At 41.0% G+C, this 17,160-nt stretch overlaps 1 protein-coding gene across 1 annotated transcript in view; it reads left to right on the forward strand.

The window, feature by feature from the left end:
* Positions 1–17,160, forward strand: part of GRIN3A (glutamate ionotropic receptor NMDA type subunit 3A) — a 73,710-nt gene that overhangs the window by 34,456 nt on the left and 22,094 nt on the right. The window contains exon 3 of the mRNA XM_009473205.2: positions 1,216–2,263. Coding sequence (XP_009471480.2) covers positions 1,216–2,263 — 1,048 coding nt within the window. The remainder of the gene's footprint in view (positions 1–1,215; positions 2,264–17,160) is intronic.

Consider the following 17,160-nt stretch of genomic DNA (forward strand, 5'->3'; position numbering starts at 1 on the left):
ACTTTTATCCAGTTCCCACAACTAATGTTAGGTGTTATATTCTCCTATGACAGCTAAATAGTCTGTCTTCTGAATGCCTGTTACTGAAAAATATGTGCCTGACTTACCTTACACCATATTAGCAGCAATTTAACTCAGTTGCTTTTAGTGGAATCACCATACTAAGAGTTATACAGTCTTATTAGGGTTCCTCTACAGGCCCCGCAAAATGCGTAGCAGTTTTATCATTAACAGAGTGCAGTTCAGCTGGTCATGGTCTTTACACTAAAAAGGATTTTCTCCTTAAAACACTTATTTCCTGCTCAGTTCCCTGCTCCTTTATCCATGTCATTTTAGCCTTTTTGATAATGACTTACCACAAGCTGAATTCAACATACAGGGAAGACAACTACTAGCAAACATTGCCACCCAATACAAAGGAGATACTTAGCTTTATTGTGAATATCTGGAATAGTAAAAGCCCAGAAATCTCAATGCAAAATGTGCAGTGCAAAAACGGCACACTTCATGAGATCTGCTACAATGTCAAAATTCCACTGTTAAGAACATTACTTTTGCAGATATTTTAAGAAACTTTTTTTTGGGGGGGATAAGAATTAAAACTGACTGTCCTAGGGCAACCATCTTTCACTGAGTCCCTTTGTTCATTCCGAAGTGGCTAACTGTGATTTACCAATGCCAAATTTGCATTTTTGAATCCAGATTGGTTCACTTCAGAGTGCTTGAAAGCTGTTGACAGCACTTCTGTAGCCTCTTATGTAAGCTAGATCTTACTGAGATTATGGGATTTTTCTTGGAAGGACATTTCATACATAATTTCCACTCTTCCATTTTCATACATATTTTTACTGAGGAAACTGACTACAGATCTGGTGAGTTCAGCTTAGAACTAACCTATGTTTCATTAATTTATGAGGTAAAGGTAACTGAAAAAATTGTTGTTCTCTCACTCATTTTTTCTAGTCAGTAAAAGAATATCTTTCCTGAAGACTTTTCATTTACATTAGATAAGATATGTAGGAAAGCATTCCCAAGTACTTTAGTCATAATTTAAGTGGCTTGTTCTTCATGCCATAGGAAAGCTATTAATGATCCAGGTGTTCAGCAACATCCCCAATCTATTCTCTTAAACATAAATTCATGGTGTCTGCACATGCTTTAGCATGATGACTTCAGTTGTCTGCTTCTGATTACTCTGCTTTCTTGCTCCAACAGGTTTTTAGCCAACACAACTTTTGATGGTCTCAGTGGCCACATTAAGGTGAAAGGCTCCTCCATTGTCAGCTCAGAAAACAACTTCTTCATCTGGAATCTGCAGCACGACCCTGTTGGGAACCCAATGTGGACTCGTCTGGGGAGCTGGCAAGAAGGGAAGATAATCATGGACTATGGGATATGGCCAGAACAGGCCCAGAGACATAAGAATCACATGCAGCACCCCACCCGGCTGCACCTCAGGGTGGTAACTCTCATTGAGCATCCATTTGTCTTTACAAGAGATGTAGATGATGAAGGTCTTTGCCCAGCAGGGCAGCTGTGCCTGGATCCTTTGACCAATGATTCAGCCGTGCTGGATAACCTATTTGAAACCCTTCAAGGAGGGAATGACACCGTTCCCATTGAGCTGAAGAAGTGCTGCTATGGCTACTGTATTGACCTGCTGGAAAAGCTAGCTGAGGATATGAATTTTGATTTTGACTTGTACATTGTTGGTGATGGAAAATATGGAGCCTGGAAGAACGGCCATTGGACAGGGCTGGTGGGAGACCTTCTTGCTGGCACAGCTCACATGGCAGTGACATCATTTAGCATTAACACTGCCCGCAGCCAAGTGATTGATTTCACCAGCCCTTTCTTTTCAACCAGCTTGGGCATCTTGGTGAGGACCAGAGACACAGCAGCTCCTATTGGAGCCTTTATGTGGCCACTTCACTGGACTATGTGGCTGGGGATATTTGTTGCTCTCCACATCACAGCTATATTCCTCACCTTATATGAGTGGAAAAGTCCTTTTGGGATGACCCCCAAGGGAAGGAATAGGAACAAAGTCTTCTCTTTCTCCTCTGCCCTGAATGTCTGCTATGCGATCTTGTTTGGAAGAACAGCTGCCATCAAACCCCCCAAGTGCTGGACTGGAAGGTTTTTAATGAATCTCTGGGCTATTTTCTGTCTGTTTTGCTTGTCCACATACACAGCCAACCTAGCTGCTGTCATGGTAGGAGAGAAGATCTATGAAGAGCTTTCTGGAATACACGACCCAAAGGTAAAGCGTATCTGTTGTTATTAACTCAGCGTTTTCTTCTTCCCAGTCAAAAGTCACTGCTGCATAATTCATGGTTTCTAATAAAATCCGAAAGCAGTCTGTGTGCAAAACAGCGGTTGCACTACAATTAGTTACCATCTGACGGCACTTCAGTAGGAAAGTTCAGTGAGATAGGACCTTTAAACATCCATAGAAGTGTAGGGGGCGATTTCAAAGATTGAAGGTGAGGAGGAAGGTGAAGGATTTTGGTGTTGCCCACTGCAGAGAAGAAAAATGGTATCTATATGCAGATTAGTGGTTAGGTTTCAGTTCTGAAGTCCCTTTGGCTGTAGTTGTTTTGATCAACTGGATGATTTGGGTCATCCTGAGACCATCCTCAAACAAAACAACCACACAGCAAGAAGATAAAACCACTGACGGTAGGATTTTGCGAGTATTTCACAGGCCATAAGGGTGCTTACGAAGGTGTTGCTGGCAAAATTCCCCACAAATGCTAAATCAAACGGAGCAGAACTGAAATCTTTTGAAAAAACCTACCTTCTGCCTCAAAACAGTGGAATTCACTTTACAAGTAGTCAAACATTTGATTTGCACTGTTGTTTCCACTGGGGAACTGTCAGGGGAGGAGATGAATTATGTTGTAGACAACACATCTGCAAATAGCTCAGACTTCCTAGTACTTTTTGGTAAGGCAAGGAAAAATATAGAAGCGGGACTGCCTCCACCCACTCTCTCCCCCACTCCCAAGGGAGAATGAAGGGATCTTCAGTTGGAATTTAAGTCCAGTCATTTTATAAGACTATTCTGATTTTATTCGCCCCTAAGTAATGATTATGAAAACATGCATGCAGAATGGTTTGTAGAGAGAATACATGGCTGCAGGTGGCACAAGCAGCCATCCTGTTCACCTGACAGTAAGTTTAGCGGACAGGATGGCAACAGCAAATTCCCTTGTTTGTTTGGCACTTTCTCCAGTAAAGGTGTGATTGTATTGTCCACAGTTTTATACTCATTATCTAACTGCTGGCATGTAGCTTTGAAACCATCCACCATTAATTTCTCTCAGGTGACTGAATTGATACAAAATTGTGCCACTGGAAGAAGTCATTCTAAGAACTCAAGAACTGAACATTTATTTTGCTTTTGTAAATTGTGTAAATAAAGGTTACATATGTCCCTCCAGACAGCGAAGGCCAAGCTCCATCTGTTATGTTAGTAAAACCTGGCGTTTGGACTAATGACCATACAGTTTTGACTTTGTGAGTACGACTTCTGACTCACTTCCTCCAACATTGTCTAGAATGTTTCTACAGAAAAAATATCATAAATACTGCATCAATAACTTCATAAAGTTAAGCTGCAAAAGTCCACGAATCATGTATTTGATTTATTCAAAGCTTTCTGAATAAGCAAATGAGAGCTTTTGGCTGAATTTCCCCAGCTCCAGGTATATCTCTGTTACAGCCATTGTTGCATGAGCCATAAGATCAACTTGAAAACGAGGTTAGTCCTCTACTCTTCGCATGGGCATCACCTAATCCATCAAATCAAATCACATCAGATTACATCCTATTTTTCTGCATCATTATTGCGACCACACATGAAGTTCCCAAGACAGGTGTCTTGGGAAATTTCTGCAGTTGCAAGAAAATGAAGTTATTCTAAAGCTCTGCTGTAAAGCTTGGCTATTGAGTTACAAAGTTGAGCACAGAGTACTAAAGCATATCAGGTGCTGCAAACACAGGTCTTAGTCCTGAACAGAAACACCGACGACTCATGGTTAGTAACCTCAGTGATTCCATTAAATCAGTGGCATTACTGGCCTTTCCTAGACAGGCACTTCTCTGCTTCATGGAATAGATCTAAGGTTCTGAGTATTACCAGTTTCCAATGTGGGAATAAGACAAGGTAGATTTTATGGAAGAGTATTTCCTGCACTACGTGAACTACAAAACAGTTTCATGTATTTCATTCATGCATTTGCCTCCAAAGTATAGGCTGTAAGAGTAGTTATAATAGAAAATGTACTGGTTTAACCTTTCTCACACAAAGCCTGAGCTGTGCCCTTTCAAAGTTCTCTCTAAGACTTAAAGCTTAGTTTTAGGAAATGTTTGGGACACAACAGTTGTATAGGTACACGCACCACTTTTTAGTTAGTTAGTTAAAGCATTTTTTACATGATTTAAAGATTTTATGGTTTGTTTGGCTTTTTTTTTCTAGATCTGCTTACCTCTTTCTTTTCAGTAGTAGAGACTCATTTCAAAAAGAAAGCAGCAGGATGCAGAAATAATCTTTTTAATTTTAATATACTTCTAAACATTCTCCTGCTGCTCTCAGGATACATATGCCCTTGTACTGTGCTTTTGAAATGTATTTAAAAAACAAAGCCCAAAATAGAGGAGCAACCTTCTTGAGGTGATGTAAGACATATCATTTCTTCAGGCTGGCAGCCACAAACAGCAACTTCCATCTGAGACAGCAAACAGTCAGGAAGGAAGGCAAGTTGGGAAAAATTAAAAGGTTTTTTTCAAGATTAGAAACCTGGTATCTAAAGTCAGTATTGCCAGGAATATCTGTGCGCTCTCTTGTGGTTAAAAAAAAGACAAGGTTAGATATAGCCTGAATAAATAGCATCTGCCTTTCTAGAAAAATTCATGTTACAGCAATGATGTTTATTTGACCAAGCAGTACAGTGTTTTAGCAGTTGCTCATTGCAGCTCGGCAAAGGAAACATGGTCCTCTCATGTTGCTGAAGTCTCTTTTCATCAGAAATCAAAAGAAAATGAGTTGCTGTACAACCACTCATCACAACGTAAAGTGGAATACGGAATTAGAGATACCTCAGTTGGACCTTTAAATGCACTAACGATGTAGAAGTAGAAGTAAGGGAATATAGAAATATCATCATGCTGCTGAAAGGAGGAGTGGCCAGTGAAGCAAGACAAACCACAGCAGAAGGCAAGCAATGGGTGGCAGGAGAATTAAGGTCCTGGAATATGTCTTGAATTTTGGAAACTTAGTATGTATTTTCCATGTAAGAATCTTAACAAGGATGGGTCACTAAAGCAAAACATCTAGATTATCGATCAAAGCTGGCTACTCCCTTTACTAGGTCACATTTCAGGTGACTTCTTATGGTAGGCGCTACAACATAGCCAGTAAGTTGCAGAAATATTAAAGCAATGTCCTGCCACCTTAAAATCTTACTCTTCTAAGAGAATGGGCAATTTAGGGCCACAGCTGCCCATTTGCTAATCTTACACATTTTAGACGATCATCTCTTGCCAGTGGAAGCTGGCAAACAGTTTTCAGGGAAGAAACTCACTTGAACATGTTCAGCCTGCTATTTAAGCACAAGAGGATAGCTACAGGATGAATGTGCCATTTACCCGGTGAAAGTTGCAGCAGTGTCCTGATTCCCTCTTAGGAAGCTCTCTACAGTATGTGGCAAAAAGTTTAAAAGCTTGTTTGCAGATAGAGGAGGTAGTGACAGAGAAAAAATATTGTATTTGGATCATTTTATAATGCTTTTATCCCTGCTCTCATCTGAATCCCAGAGGCTTATTTCAGTTTTTCTCCTAGTGTCACATCTTTGGATGCACAAAAAATTACAAGATTTTTCTTTGTCAGAGTGCTTGGCAGACCAGGTACACTGCTGTATGAGTTGCCTTCTTTACAAGGTAAGTTATTCAGCCTACAGACATGCAAACCAGCAGCCTGCCTACCTGTAATGGCCTGGAGACAGCTGGCTTGATTCCTGACATCTCCCAAACCTGCTTATCACCTTGTTTATTGTATAGCTCCTTAGCCCCTTGGTGATGACATTATACTCAGTTACAGTTGAAAAAGCCACCACCCAAAGTTTTTATCCTCCGCTGCGACCAATGCATATTTTCACAGTGGCAAGACTAGGCTGCAATAGGTAACTCCTTAAAACAGAGCTGGTGCTAGAGGAGCATGTAGGTATGCAGATGGGGACAGATAAGTCTAGGACAGCTGGCCACTGTTGTCATTTTCCCGATTGACTGGAGGTGATTGCATTACAGATCTACAGCAGCAAGCTGAGTACACAGCCTCGCAGGCACAGGCTGAGCAGAGAAGGGGCACATTGATACGTAAGGGGCTCTGGGCACAAAGAAGAGAATTTGCTGTCATTCTGCTTCAGAAGCACGTCTCTTTATGGCTGATACCTCTTTCAGCTAGTCTTGTGACAAATCCAGATATTTTATGTTTCAGTTTACAGTATGGTTTCAATAAAGTGGTACTATCTGCATGTGAGTAACCTAGGTCTCAGTGCCACAGACAGGGAAAAGAAGAAATTATCTGTAAGTAAAAGAAGTGTCAGTGCCTTCCTTTGCCCAGCGAGCCTGCAGCTAAGGCCTGGATCCACTAAAACTCTTCATTATCAAATCCAAAAATAGGGTCTTTTATTACCGGATCTCCCCAGGAAGTGGTTTTTTTTAGTGGCAAGGGGACTGGCAGCAGGGACTTTGCTTTCAGGCTCCTAATGCACGAGCACCTATTGGAGATGCACCATAAAGTCAGGAGCATGTTGAGTAGTTCAGATTATCTGAGGCAAAATATTTGTGGAAGCTCAGAGGACAGCGGAAATATTTCAACCATGCCAGCAAGAAAGCATGCAACAGCAGAAGCTGAGGAGCTGGACAGATTTTCCATGAGGTGGTCCAACGCCTGGCCTTTCTTTCTGCTAAAAGTGTCATTCTTTCAACAATACAGTAAGGTGCTATCCGACCATTGTCACTTCTGTGACAGCTGTCAGCTTTTCTTTGCCATCTTTAGGATATACTTGAGTAGCTATGCCTGTTAATTTACTGTGCTTATATTTTTACTTCTCTGGATCACTTCACCTTCAAAATACCCTTTGACAATGGCAAAGTTCCTTTCCACATTGTATTTTGAGAGAAAATATCAAACCTATTGAGATTCATTTAACAAAAAGGGCTACAGCTGTGAATCTCACCGTAAGCAATTTCATTGTGTTATCTCACCTAACTTTACATGTCTGCAGCGGAGACATTACTTACGATTTACTTAGTCCAATATGCTTTTACAGTTAGTTGGGAGAGGTAGGCACATTGGGCTGCTGTTGAAGACACTTACTTCAGGACGAGATCACCCAGACCGTTCCCTGAAGGCACCTACTTCTCTCTGTCATGCATGATGGTGTACTAGCATGGCCAGCACTGATGACTCATCAACACTGTAGATGCCCCAAAGAATGCACTGCAGACACCTACAATCACTCTGACAAGCCCCATCCAGCAAGTCCTTGCAACAGCCTTGGTGTGCTTCAGGATTAGTCCTCAGAAATCTCTGCTTCCCTTCCAACCCATTGTCTGAACACTTGCTCTTACGAGCTGTCCATCTTTTTATTACAAAACTAAGCACTTTGAGTGATCCAGACAAGATATTTCTGAGAGTTTGTTACTCAGGAATTCAATATGTACAATCACCCAGATTTTTGTTTCTAGATTTAAAATATAAAATGTGAGTGTGCAAACTCTCATTTCTGATTTATGAAAATCTCAATTAATTTAGAGGCCTTATGGGCCTTATTGTATCAGTTAAAAACTCCCTGTTACATGTATTAAAACAGTCCAAAAATACCAACTGGCAAGTAACTGCAGGTAAGTTTTAGCGATACTAAACAGTACAAGAAGAAAGGTCCAGCCACTTTATAGGCCTTTTTCATTGTTAGAGGCACAATTCAAGTACCCCTGCATTTCATGATATTTTCCCTCAAGTTCAGCAAGCTTTAGAGTGAGGCCATAACTGTTGTGTGTTTATTGATAAATTTTCTTCCTGAAAAAAGGAAGCCTTGTAAGAATTACACTGAGGAAAATGCTCTTAAAGACTGCCATGGGCTTTCACTGCGGCAACCTAAGATAAATCATTATAAGGAGTGCCACTTGCACTGCTGTGTATTAAATATATAATGAAATAGTGTGTATTTAAATATGCATTAAATGCATTAAATTGTTTAGCAAAAAAACAAGCAACAAACTCAGTGGAGTTAACAGATATCTTATTGCTCCCATGGGGTTTAGTATCTGTACAGGACTGCAGGATTCTTTTCTTTTTACAATTAAAAGAAGTTGGCTGCAAAATCTATAGAGCATACATTTCTGTGCAGGAAGTCACTGGACACAGGAAGGTCATGACTCACAGCATCACAGCCTGCTAATTAATACATGGTGTTTTTCTGAGTATTAATGAGTCAGTGAAGGATTTGAACGCAAGAGGACTTTAAGTGTCACAGAGACCAAAGTGAAAAAATCTCAAAGGAGAAATTAAGCATCAAACTCCAATCAGAATAAAGAACAGGCATTGCAGAGCAATCTCATATAGGAATGAAAGACTTCTGCAATTTATGGAGGTGAAGTCTTGGCTTCTTTAGCTTCCCTATGCAATTTATGGTGGTGAACACTTGACTTGTTTAGCTTCCCCATCACATCATTAAAGCTTTCTTGTAAAGCTGCGGCTGTGGAGGCTCAGAATATGTCGAGTTTGGATTTTTATCATTCTGATACCCAGTTTATCAGACAATGCACTGCACTGTTCTCCAAATCAAGTTTCCTTTCCCATATAGACCTGCTTCTTATGCCTTCTTGCCAACAATTATTCTTTTGGTATCTTTGTGTATTACGCCCTACCGTTCCAGGTCTTCACCTACATAGAATGCCTTGTACTCTCATCTACTGTCTTGGCCATTCTTTACCTCACCATGCTAATTGTTTGATCCAAAGAATGTAGGGGTAGGGGTGGAAGGGAGGAAGTCCTGCTGTCTTTATTCCATGTGGTGTAGATCATGAAAGTTGTTCTTTCAGCGCCAGAAGGAATTAATGTGTTTTAGCATTTTCCCAGCTGTCTTCATATCAGTTTCTCACTCTCAAGCTGCTGTATACCTGTATGGTATGTCATTTAAAAAAAAAAGAAAGCGAGCCCACCACCAGAAGTAGCAACTGCATCATAGGTGGGGCTCAGACCCTTGCAAGAAATAATGAAAGCAGAGAAATATGAGGAGAAGGTGTTCTTGAAGTAACTGGCAAAAAGGAGCAGATAACAGAGAAGATGCATAAGGTTGATCTCATCGCCTGGCAGATGAAAAATCATCGTACAGCTGACTTAGCAGCATTGAGGATATTTATTATTGTTCACAAAAGTCACAGTGTGATCATCAAAGTGCAATCTATAAACAGAGACCTGGATACTAGCCTGGCTCACCTTCCTACTGATAGAAGTCCTCAGTCAGCTCCTGCACTGATCCCCCGGATTTCAGGGATGCCAAGGGGTCAAGCCCTCTAGAAAAAAACAGTAGTTTTCATTGAGTACAATAAGATTTGACTGAACACCAGGTAAAGTCAAATGCTGTTGTCCATATTTCACTGTGCAAGATGTCAAGACATCCAAATGAGCCCATCATTTTTCTGTTACGCTTTGTGCTTAACACATGCCTCACTGGTCGAAATGGATTCCAAGAAGAAAAAAAATATTTAGTTCCAATGTTGGATCTGTCAGTAACAAAGGATGCCTTCTGATTTACCTTCATTTGATGCTTTTGAACCAAAAGCCAATAGCAGATAACATATTTAAGAATTTAGGGCTGTGGTTCCACAATCTGCAATTGGAAACCTCTTGGTCCTAGTAACTGGTGACCCATTTGCAACACGAAACCGTTGTCTGTTCCTTTCCTGGAAACCATAGAGCACTAGCCTTGCCTTACAAGTTTAGACAGTGTCACCACAGAGGATTGTGTTCAGCCCTGGTACCTGGGGGACAATTGCCATATGGCCAGGGGACAGGAGGACTGACAGTGTTGCCCTAATCAACCAGCAACAGCTGAAGCAGGAGAAACTTGTAAGAAAAAGCATTTGAAAGATGAATGTTTTGAAAGTGAGAAAGCTACTTACACTTTAAGCTACTGGCACATTAGATTTCCCCCTCCATCCTTGGCTGATTGTAGGGAACTGTGATAGCTTTTCAGCCGCAGACCTGAGACTCAGGATGGAAGGACAAGAGGGATTATTTAACCAGAAGTCTCCCATGTCTCTTTGGTAGTTTGAGGATGTATTCAGCCAAAGAGCTCTCCTTCCTTTGCTTCAAATTTAAAAAGGACTTCACCTGCCTTAGAGCAGTATTAGCCCTGTTTTACAGGTGGGAAGCAAAATATCGTCAATGAAGTGACTCAGGCTGGAATATTTTTATGGCTGTTTTGTGCTGCTGAAGTACAACTGGAAACAGTGATCTGTTGCCTGTTGGGAATTACATCCCTTTTTTTTTCTCAGTCTATCCGTTTTTCCTACAATAATTTACACTTACTATCTTACAGTTCTCAGCTCTCCTGGAATAAATTCCAGCTCAAAGATCCCTCTGTCCAGAACACTCTTTTAAGTGCTATTAAGAAACAGGGATAAAACAACCATTAAGTTCATATTCACCAGAGTAGTGTTCTTATGGAGCTTTTTGTACTAAGACTCTGCCCAGAAACTCACTCAGCAGGGCAATTTTCAGAAATTAACTTACCTACCACAGATGAGTCCCCAGTGTCATCCCTTAGCTGTACAGCTTCTGCAGCACCAGAGAAGTAGAGCAGATCTTACAATTAATTATTAGTGCTCACACAGGGAACGTCAATACAGAAGCTTTGTATTTTGAAACAGAGACCTACGTAACAATTCCTTTTCATGTATGATCTTGTTGCCATGCAGGAGAATTAAGTGTCAGTTCTGGATTGTGCATTTGTTTCTAGATTGAAACTGCTTGTTTTCTTCAATGAAGCTCTAAAGTTTTATGCCAACTAATGACCTAGCTGAGTTGGAGTCAAAGTAACAGGATTTTAACAAAATCTGACATCATCCTGGCAAGCCAAGGATCAGCTCCACTGACACTTTTTGCAACAGAGAAGGGAACGTGAGCTTTCAAACATATTCTGCATACACCACCTCCTGGAGGCCCTGGGAACATCTCCACTTCCCAAGCCTGAACACATCGGACAGTTTCTGAACAAAGCCTCCACTTCCAGAAGTTCAGCTGTGAATTTTCATCTGCTAAAATATGAAATTCATGTGCTTCACTGTGAATAATTTTATTTTCTTTCATCTCCTTCTGCACCCCATAAATATTCACTAGTTAGTTTTCAAAAACCCTTGCAGATAAGTAGGGAAAAGCCCATGAACAGAGTTCTACATTGTTTGGGTTTTTTAAAATTTTATTTGTTTTGTTCTTTTTCCCCTGAAACTTTGCTTAGCACTAGCAATTGCACTTATTTTATCAGTAGGCCATGAGAAATCTATTAGCAGCTAGACGACCACTTAAATGTATTGGTTGCATAAGGCAAGATAAAATGCTATTGCTTCACATATCAAAGACAGAAGAATCATTGCAAAACAGCAGATCTCTAAAAGCATGTCAGTTCTTCACAGTAGAGCAGACCACTTAATGCTACACCTCTCCAGTGATTAGTAACTGAAACTGAACAGGTTTTCAAGATTGTGCAGCAGTTCCCTGGCAGAGATCGTGCTGGCACTAACAGCAATTCTGCTGATACACGAGATGATGTCCATTAAACACTACACTTGGTGTTATACCAGGTAACCAGCACTATCATGGAGCAGAGTTACTGAAACCGTTTCATAATAATTTTTCCTCAGAAGTTGTTGGAAAAGTTAGGAAAGTGTTTTCAGCACTTTCTATACCCTATTAAAATTAAAAAGCAGTATCGTAGGTGGTGGTAAAAGCTGAATCTGTGTTAACTCTGCATCTGTCACTGCAGGGTGCAGTCACTGGCACTGCAGTCCACTGTATACTGGTTTGCCCTTTTCTGATTTCCCTCAAAGAATAATTCATGGAGTTGAATTTTGGAAAGGAGAGGCTAACTGAATGAATGATGAAATAATTTTAATGATTTGAGATGCTGATTAGAAATTGAGTTTCTGAAGCATTTTTCCTCCAGCCAGCTGTCAAGATGCACAGAATAGCCTTGAATCAGATTCAGTGAGGCAGTTAGTGCACCCCATCAATCAAGTACTGCGAAAGCATTTCCTAGATTTCAGTTATGGGTTCATTTCTTACAGGAAATAGCCATAAATTCCCTTCCCAACAGTTGCTCTGTTTAGACGTTCCTTGTCTCTTTACATCTCCCAGCAAGCTCAAACTCCACGGGATCAGAAGGCAATACTGTATTGCCTGTTTTTTTGGAGCTGAGACTATCTTTTCACTGTATTTATATTCTGAACACCTGGGTTTCCTACACACTGCAAAAATACATGACAACCAAGTGTGATGCAAACCTCAAAATGATAGTAGACATAACAACCAGGGCACCAAGGGGGGAAAAGTCTTTGAGCCAAATCTTCTAGCTTTGCAGCACTGAAAGGTCATACGGAAGCCAGAAACTGCTACAAAGACCTTAAAACCCAACAGCCCAACTTTAGTGTATGTCAAGGTTAGCTGCTGGCAGCATCTCATGCATATCCAGTTTTAAATCCCAATTTGCATAGGTTATTTCTATGCCTAAGTCTTTTCAATTCTGAAAGTTCAAGTTCATCAGCCTAGCTGATGGCACTGAAAGCAATGACACTGTATTACATAAACTGAAATGTGCCAAGTAATGCAAAATCCCTGACATTTAGGATTGTACTTTCCTGTTTCTGCTCTTGTGGTTTTATCACATTGGTATTTTCATGCATAATTGTCACCCCAAGCCATAGATGTATGCACATGCCTAATTCTTCTCAACATCTTCCCAAATAAAACGAGTTCTCCACTTCCCACTCAGCAGATGTTTTAACAACAGAAGACAGAAATCAAAAAGATCTAGAAGTAATGTGCCAGGCCAAGGGAACTGGTAGCTACAGTGTTTGCTTTTGCAGTAAGCAGCACAAACATGATTTGTCTAGTGGCACAATGCTATACAAGGTACAGAAGACTCTGAGAAGTCCCAAAGCTTTTCCTGGTGCTGTCAGAGAAGCTGGATGTTCTGTAGAGCTCTTGACTTTCCTTAAACACTACATGACCTCCCTGTCTCAGTGCTCTTCAGTACTTGGAGGCATTCACATTACCCCTTGTTTTCTTACACAGTGTAAGAAAACATTACCCCTTGTTTCTTTTCTTTCCCATGGTTTGTCTTCTTAAACAGTGAGACTTGTTCTTGGAATTACTGGCACAGCCCATGCATCCCACAGTAGATACTGTCCTTAGAGGTCACAGGGACAGGATTGGTACCCCAATTCCAGAAAGCGTATTCACTTCCAAAGTTCTTTAGCCTTTCTCCTGCACCTTCATCCTGCACTTCCCAGCAGCATTTCCTAGTCCTCCCTCCCCAGAGCTCTGTCTTCACAGAAGGTGCGTCATCTTCCTGAACCATCTGTCCCTGACCTATGCAGCAAGATCCTCTGGTCTTGGCATTCCACAGCCCTGAACCTGTGAAGTCAGAGTACTGACTCAAGACAACAAGTGCTCAGCCCTCTCTTGCACTACATCCCTGTGCTGTGAGGAGTCTCATGACCATTTCTTGAGTTTGCCGCACGTATTAACCCATATCCAAATGGGACGTCACCATGTGCAACAGCTTTCTCATAATAGACTGGGGAGATGGTTCTAAAAATTCGGGATGCACCTAAGTAGTATGGCCATTCATGGTATACACCAGTGCTTCAGATATAAAACTCAATTTACTAATATGAAATCCCTGATCTCCAGTATTTGAGCTGTAAAAATGATATGGTTAGCTGCTAGAGCCTTCCCCTTTTTTAGAAGAGCCACTAACCAGTAACACTAAATAGCTTTTTAACCCCTGAAAAACATTGGCTTTTAACTACTCCATTGATATATACACACTGTTACATTGCCCAGGCCATTGGAGCTCCCCTACTTCTCCCATTCAGCAGCTTGGCCAGTGTAGTTTGCCGTTCGCTGTGGTGCTGCTGTGGCCTTGTCAGCTAACATTCAAAGGGCTGGTTACTTGCTAAACGCTACTGAGTCCCACACGCGGCAGCAATGCTTAGCTCCCATGCACTGCATGGGAGAGTCTGCTTGGGAGTACAGACTTAGCCTATTGCTGAGGAGCAGTTATATTCAGGAGCAATGAGCCTTTTAAAAAAACGAGTGATTTCCTTTACTCCCAGGTCTTCAAAAGGGAGGTCTGGCAGTTAAAAAGACGAATAAAAAGGGATATATCATCTGTACCCATAACTATCTGTACGTCTTGTTCAGCGAATTGTCAAGCTGGGACTTCATTCTCCCCTGAAAGCCTCTCTCTAGGTCAAAACAAACCTTGTTCTTTCAATTTCTTACAGCTATAGATGTCTGATTTTGGAGTGACCGTGTAAGGTCATCTAAGCTGAGTGCCAAGAAAGCTCATGTCTGGAGACGGGTGTGCAGCTATTGCATTCTTTTATTTTTAATCATACTCAAATCACCAGCAAATCTCCAGGTACTCTATGGATATAAAAAGTGTCAACAGTTTCTAGTGCCCATTACCTGCTTTGTGATGGTTATTCGCCTTTCACACTGACTGACCTTTGAATGACAAAACACGGTAAAGTATACACAGAAGTGTAGTCTCCACATACTAGAAATGCCTATAATTTGGACAGCTATTTCTTCTCAGTAAGATAGCTTTTATATTTGCTATTACTGATAAAAAAGCAAGTTAACTGTCTCTCCCAAATCACCAGTTAAAAAAAAAGATACAATACATTCTTGATTCTTCAAATTGTGATTCTTCAAACGCTGATTTTTCAGAGTTCATGATTTCTCTGAAGCCCTAGGCATTAGGATTCTGTTACTGGTTTAAAGAAAACAGAAAGACTCAATGTAGGACTCTTAAAATGTTAGAAACACAAAAGAAACAGAGCATGAGAAACAGAAAAGATAAATATAAAAAGGGATACCTAATAAGGCAAGACTCACAGGAAGACTGTGACATTTATGTATCCTGTTGGGACACAGTTATTTGTGATTTCCGTCTTTTCACAGAATCTTCCCAGGAGAGGACTACAGAAAGTAAAAAAGCAGCAGTGACAACTGATGAGTCTTGTTTCCATCCTGAAGTTTTTGTCTTCTGTTGAAGCAAGTAACCCTTAGCAGTCTTAGCAGATTAGTAGTGAAGGTAGTGCAGGTAGTCCATTATCTGCTTTTGGCAGCATTTTGCATTGTTAATCCACTATTCATGTAGCTGCAAGCAAAACTTTTCTTCATGTGGATAAGCAGCAGTAAGAAGAAAATAGAAGTCCCAAAAGACATAGAGGATTAAAACACTATTAAGATTTATCCTTCATAAAAGGAGTCAAGAGTCATCAAATGCAAAGTTGCAGACACATAATTATGCCTAACAAAAAGCATAGATTACCAGAAGCAGGAAGAACATAGGATGCAAAGGATCACTACATAACTTCCCTACCTAGAATTTCCAAGACTTCCCACCAGACATACGGTGCTCCTAGAGACACGATATTAAGCCAGATGGACTTCTGATCTAATATGTATTCCAATGTTGTCACCATTTGTGGTGAAATTTGACAATGTGCCCAACACAAAGCAAAGCATGTACAGTCCTCAATAAAGCATTTGGGACAGAAAATTGCATGGAGGTGCAGCTTACTCTCTCTTTTGTACTAGCCTTTCTCATAGAGGTTTAAGTATTTAGCTAGATGTAGATATTGGTGACAGTCTGAGTGAGGGATACCTTCCAGTGAAGTCAGGTATCAGCAGTGTTTATCTGCAGATCAGATGTTGCGCTGCAATTGGCATCACTAGGTGGGCCACAAATATCACAACAAACACCTAAGTTGACTTGGAAGGTGGCAGAATGGTTCAGTGTTGAGACTCAGTGGTTTTTTTGGTCTCTTTGCTGAAACCGCCAAGAAATAAAAACCCCCAAAATAGTACTGACTGTGGCAACTAGCTTCTTGGGACATAGAATGCATGGAGCCCACTCCAGCCTCATTCTTTAAGCAAGTCATCTTCAGTGTCTCAAGACTAGACCTAGATTTGGGTTGACAGCATTGTGCTGGAAGTCTCCATGATGTATTGTCACATCACCACTCTGTTATTTATGTCTTCTGGCACTTGAATGCTGCTTCCACACTTCTAGGCGAGAACATTTCCCTCTGCGCCCACAGTCCTTCTGGCACAGCATGTACTATGGCCAGTTCTGGATGGAGGCACACCCTGCTTTGCTTATCCCATGATCATCCAAACCAGAACACCTCAAAGAACATGCCAAGACTCCCTCCATGTCCACGGTCTTGCATTTACCCACAGGTCTCATTCCTGGGTTGCAACACAGGGACCAGGTCAGCAGAGCACAATATGGAAAGCACCTGTCTGCTTTCCAGATAAAAATTACCACAAATACAGTATATTCATAGCTCCCAGGACATCAAAATACCATCCAAAAGACCTTTTTCTGTTCCTTTTCACACTGAACTAGATGACTGTGCCTTTACAGTCTACCTCTGTTACTCTTAAAAAAGCTAGGAATATTCTTTTATCCTTGGGTCATTGAAGAGGAGAGTGGGAAAGGTCTTTTGTATGGCTTTGTGTTGCCATACACTCTGTTTTACACAGATGATAATGCAAAGAGCCAGATGGACCGTCAAAATGCCTCTTTGTTTGGTCTTTGCAAAGCAGAGCATGGCCATGGTGAGATCATCTTTGCAAGCTGCTGTGAAGACCATTAGCTTCCTGGGAAGCAAATAGAGCATGACTACTTCAGCCTTGGCTTTATTTGGCTTCCTGTGTTCTGAAAGTTTGACCTTTTAGGGGCTGGTGCATTGCTGAAAGCTTTCCAATTAGTATGGTCTTGGCAACACTCAGCCATCTCAAGGAAGTTCTCAGCATGGTAGAGGACACTGCCTGACACCTCCACTGCA

This window comes from Nipponia nippon, unplaced genomic scaffold (assembly GCF_047370975.1).
Source record: "Nipponia nippon isolate SJK-2023a ecotype South Korea unplaced genomic scaffold, ASM4737097v1 scaffold_8, whole genome shotgun sequence".
NCBI classification, from domain to species: domain Eukaryota; kingdom Metazoa; phylum Chordata; class Aves; order Pelecaniformes; family Threskiornithidae; genus Nipponia; species Nipponia nippon.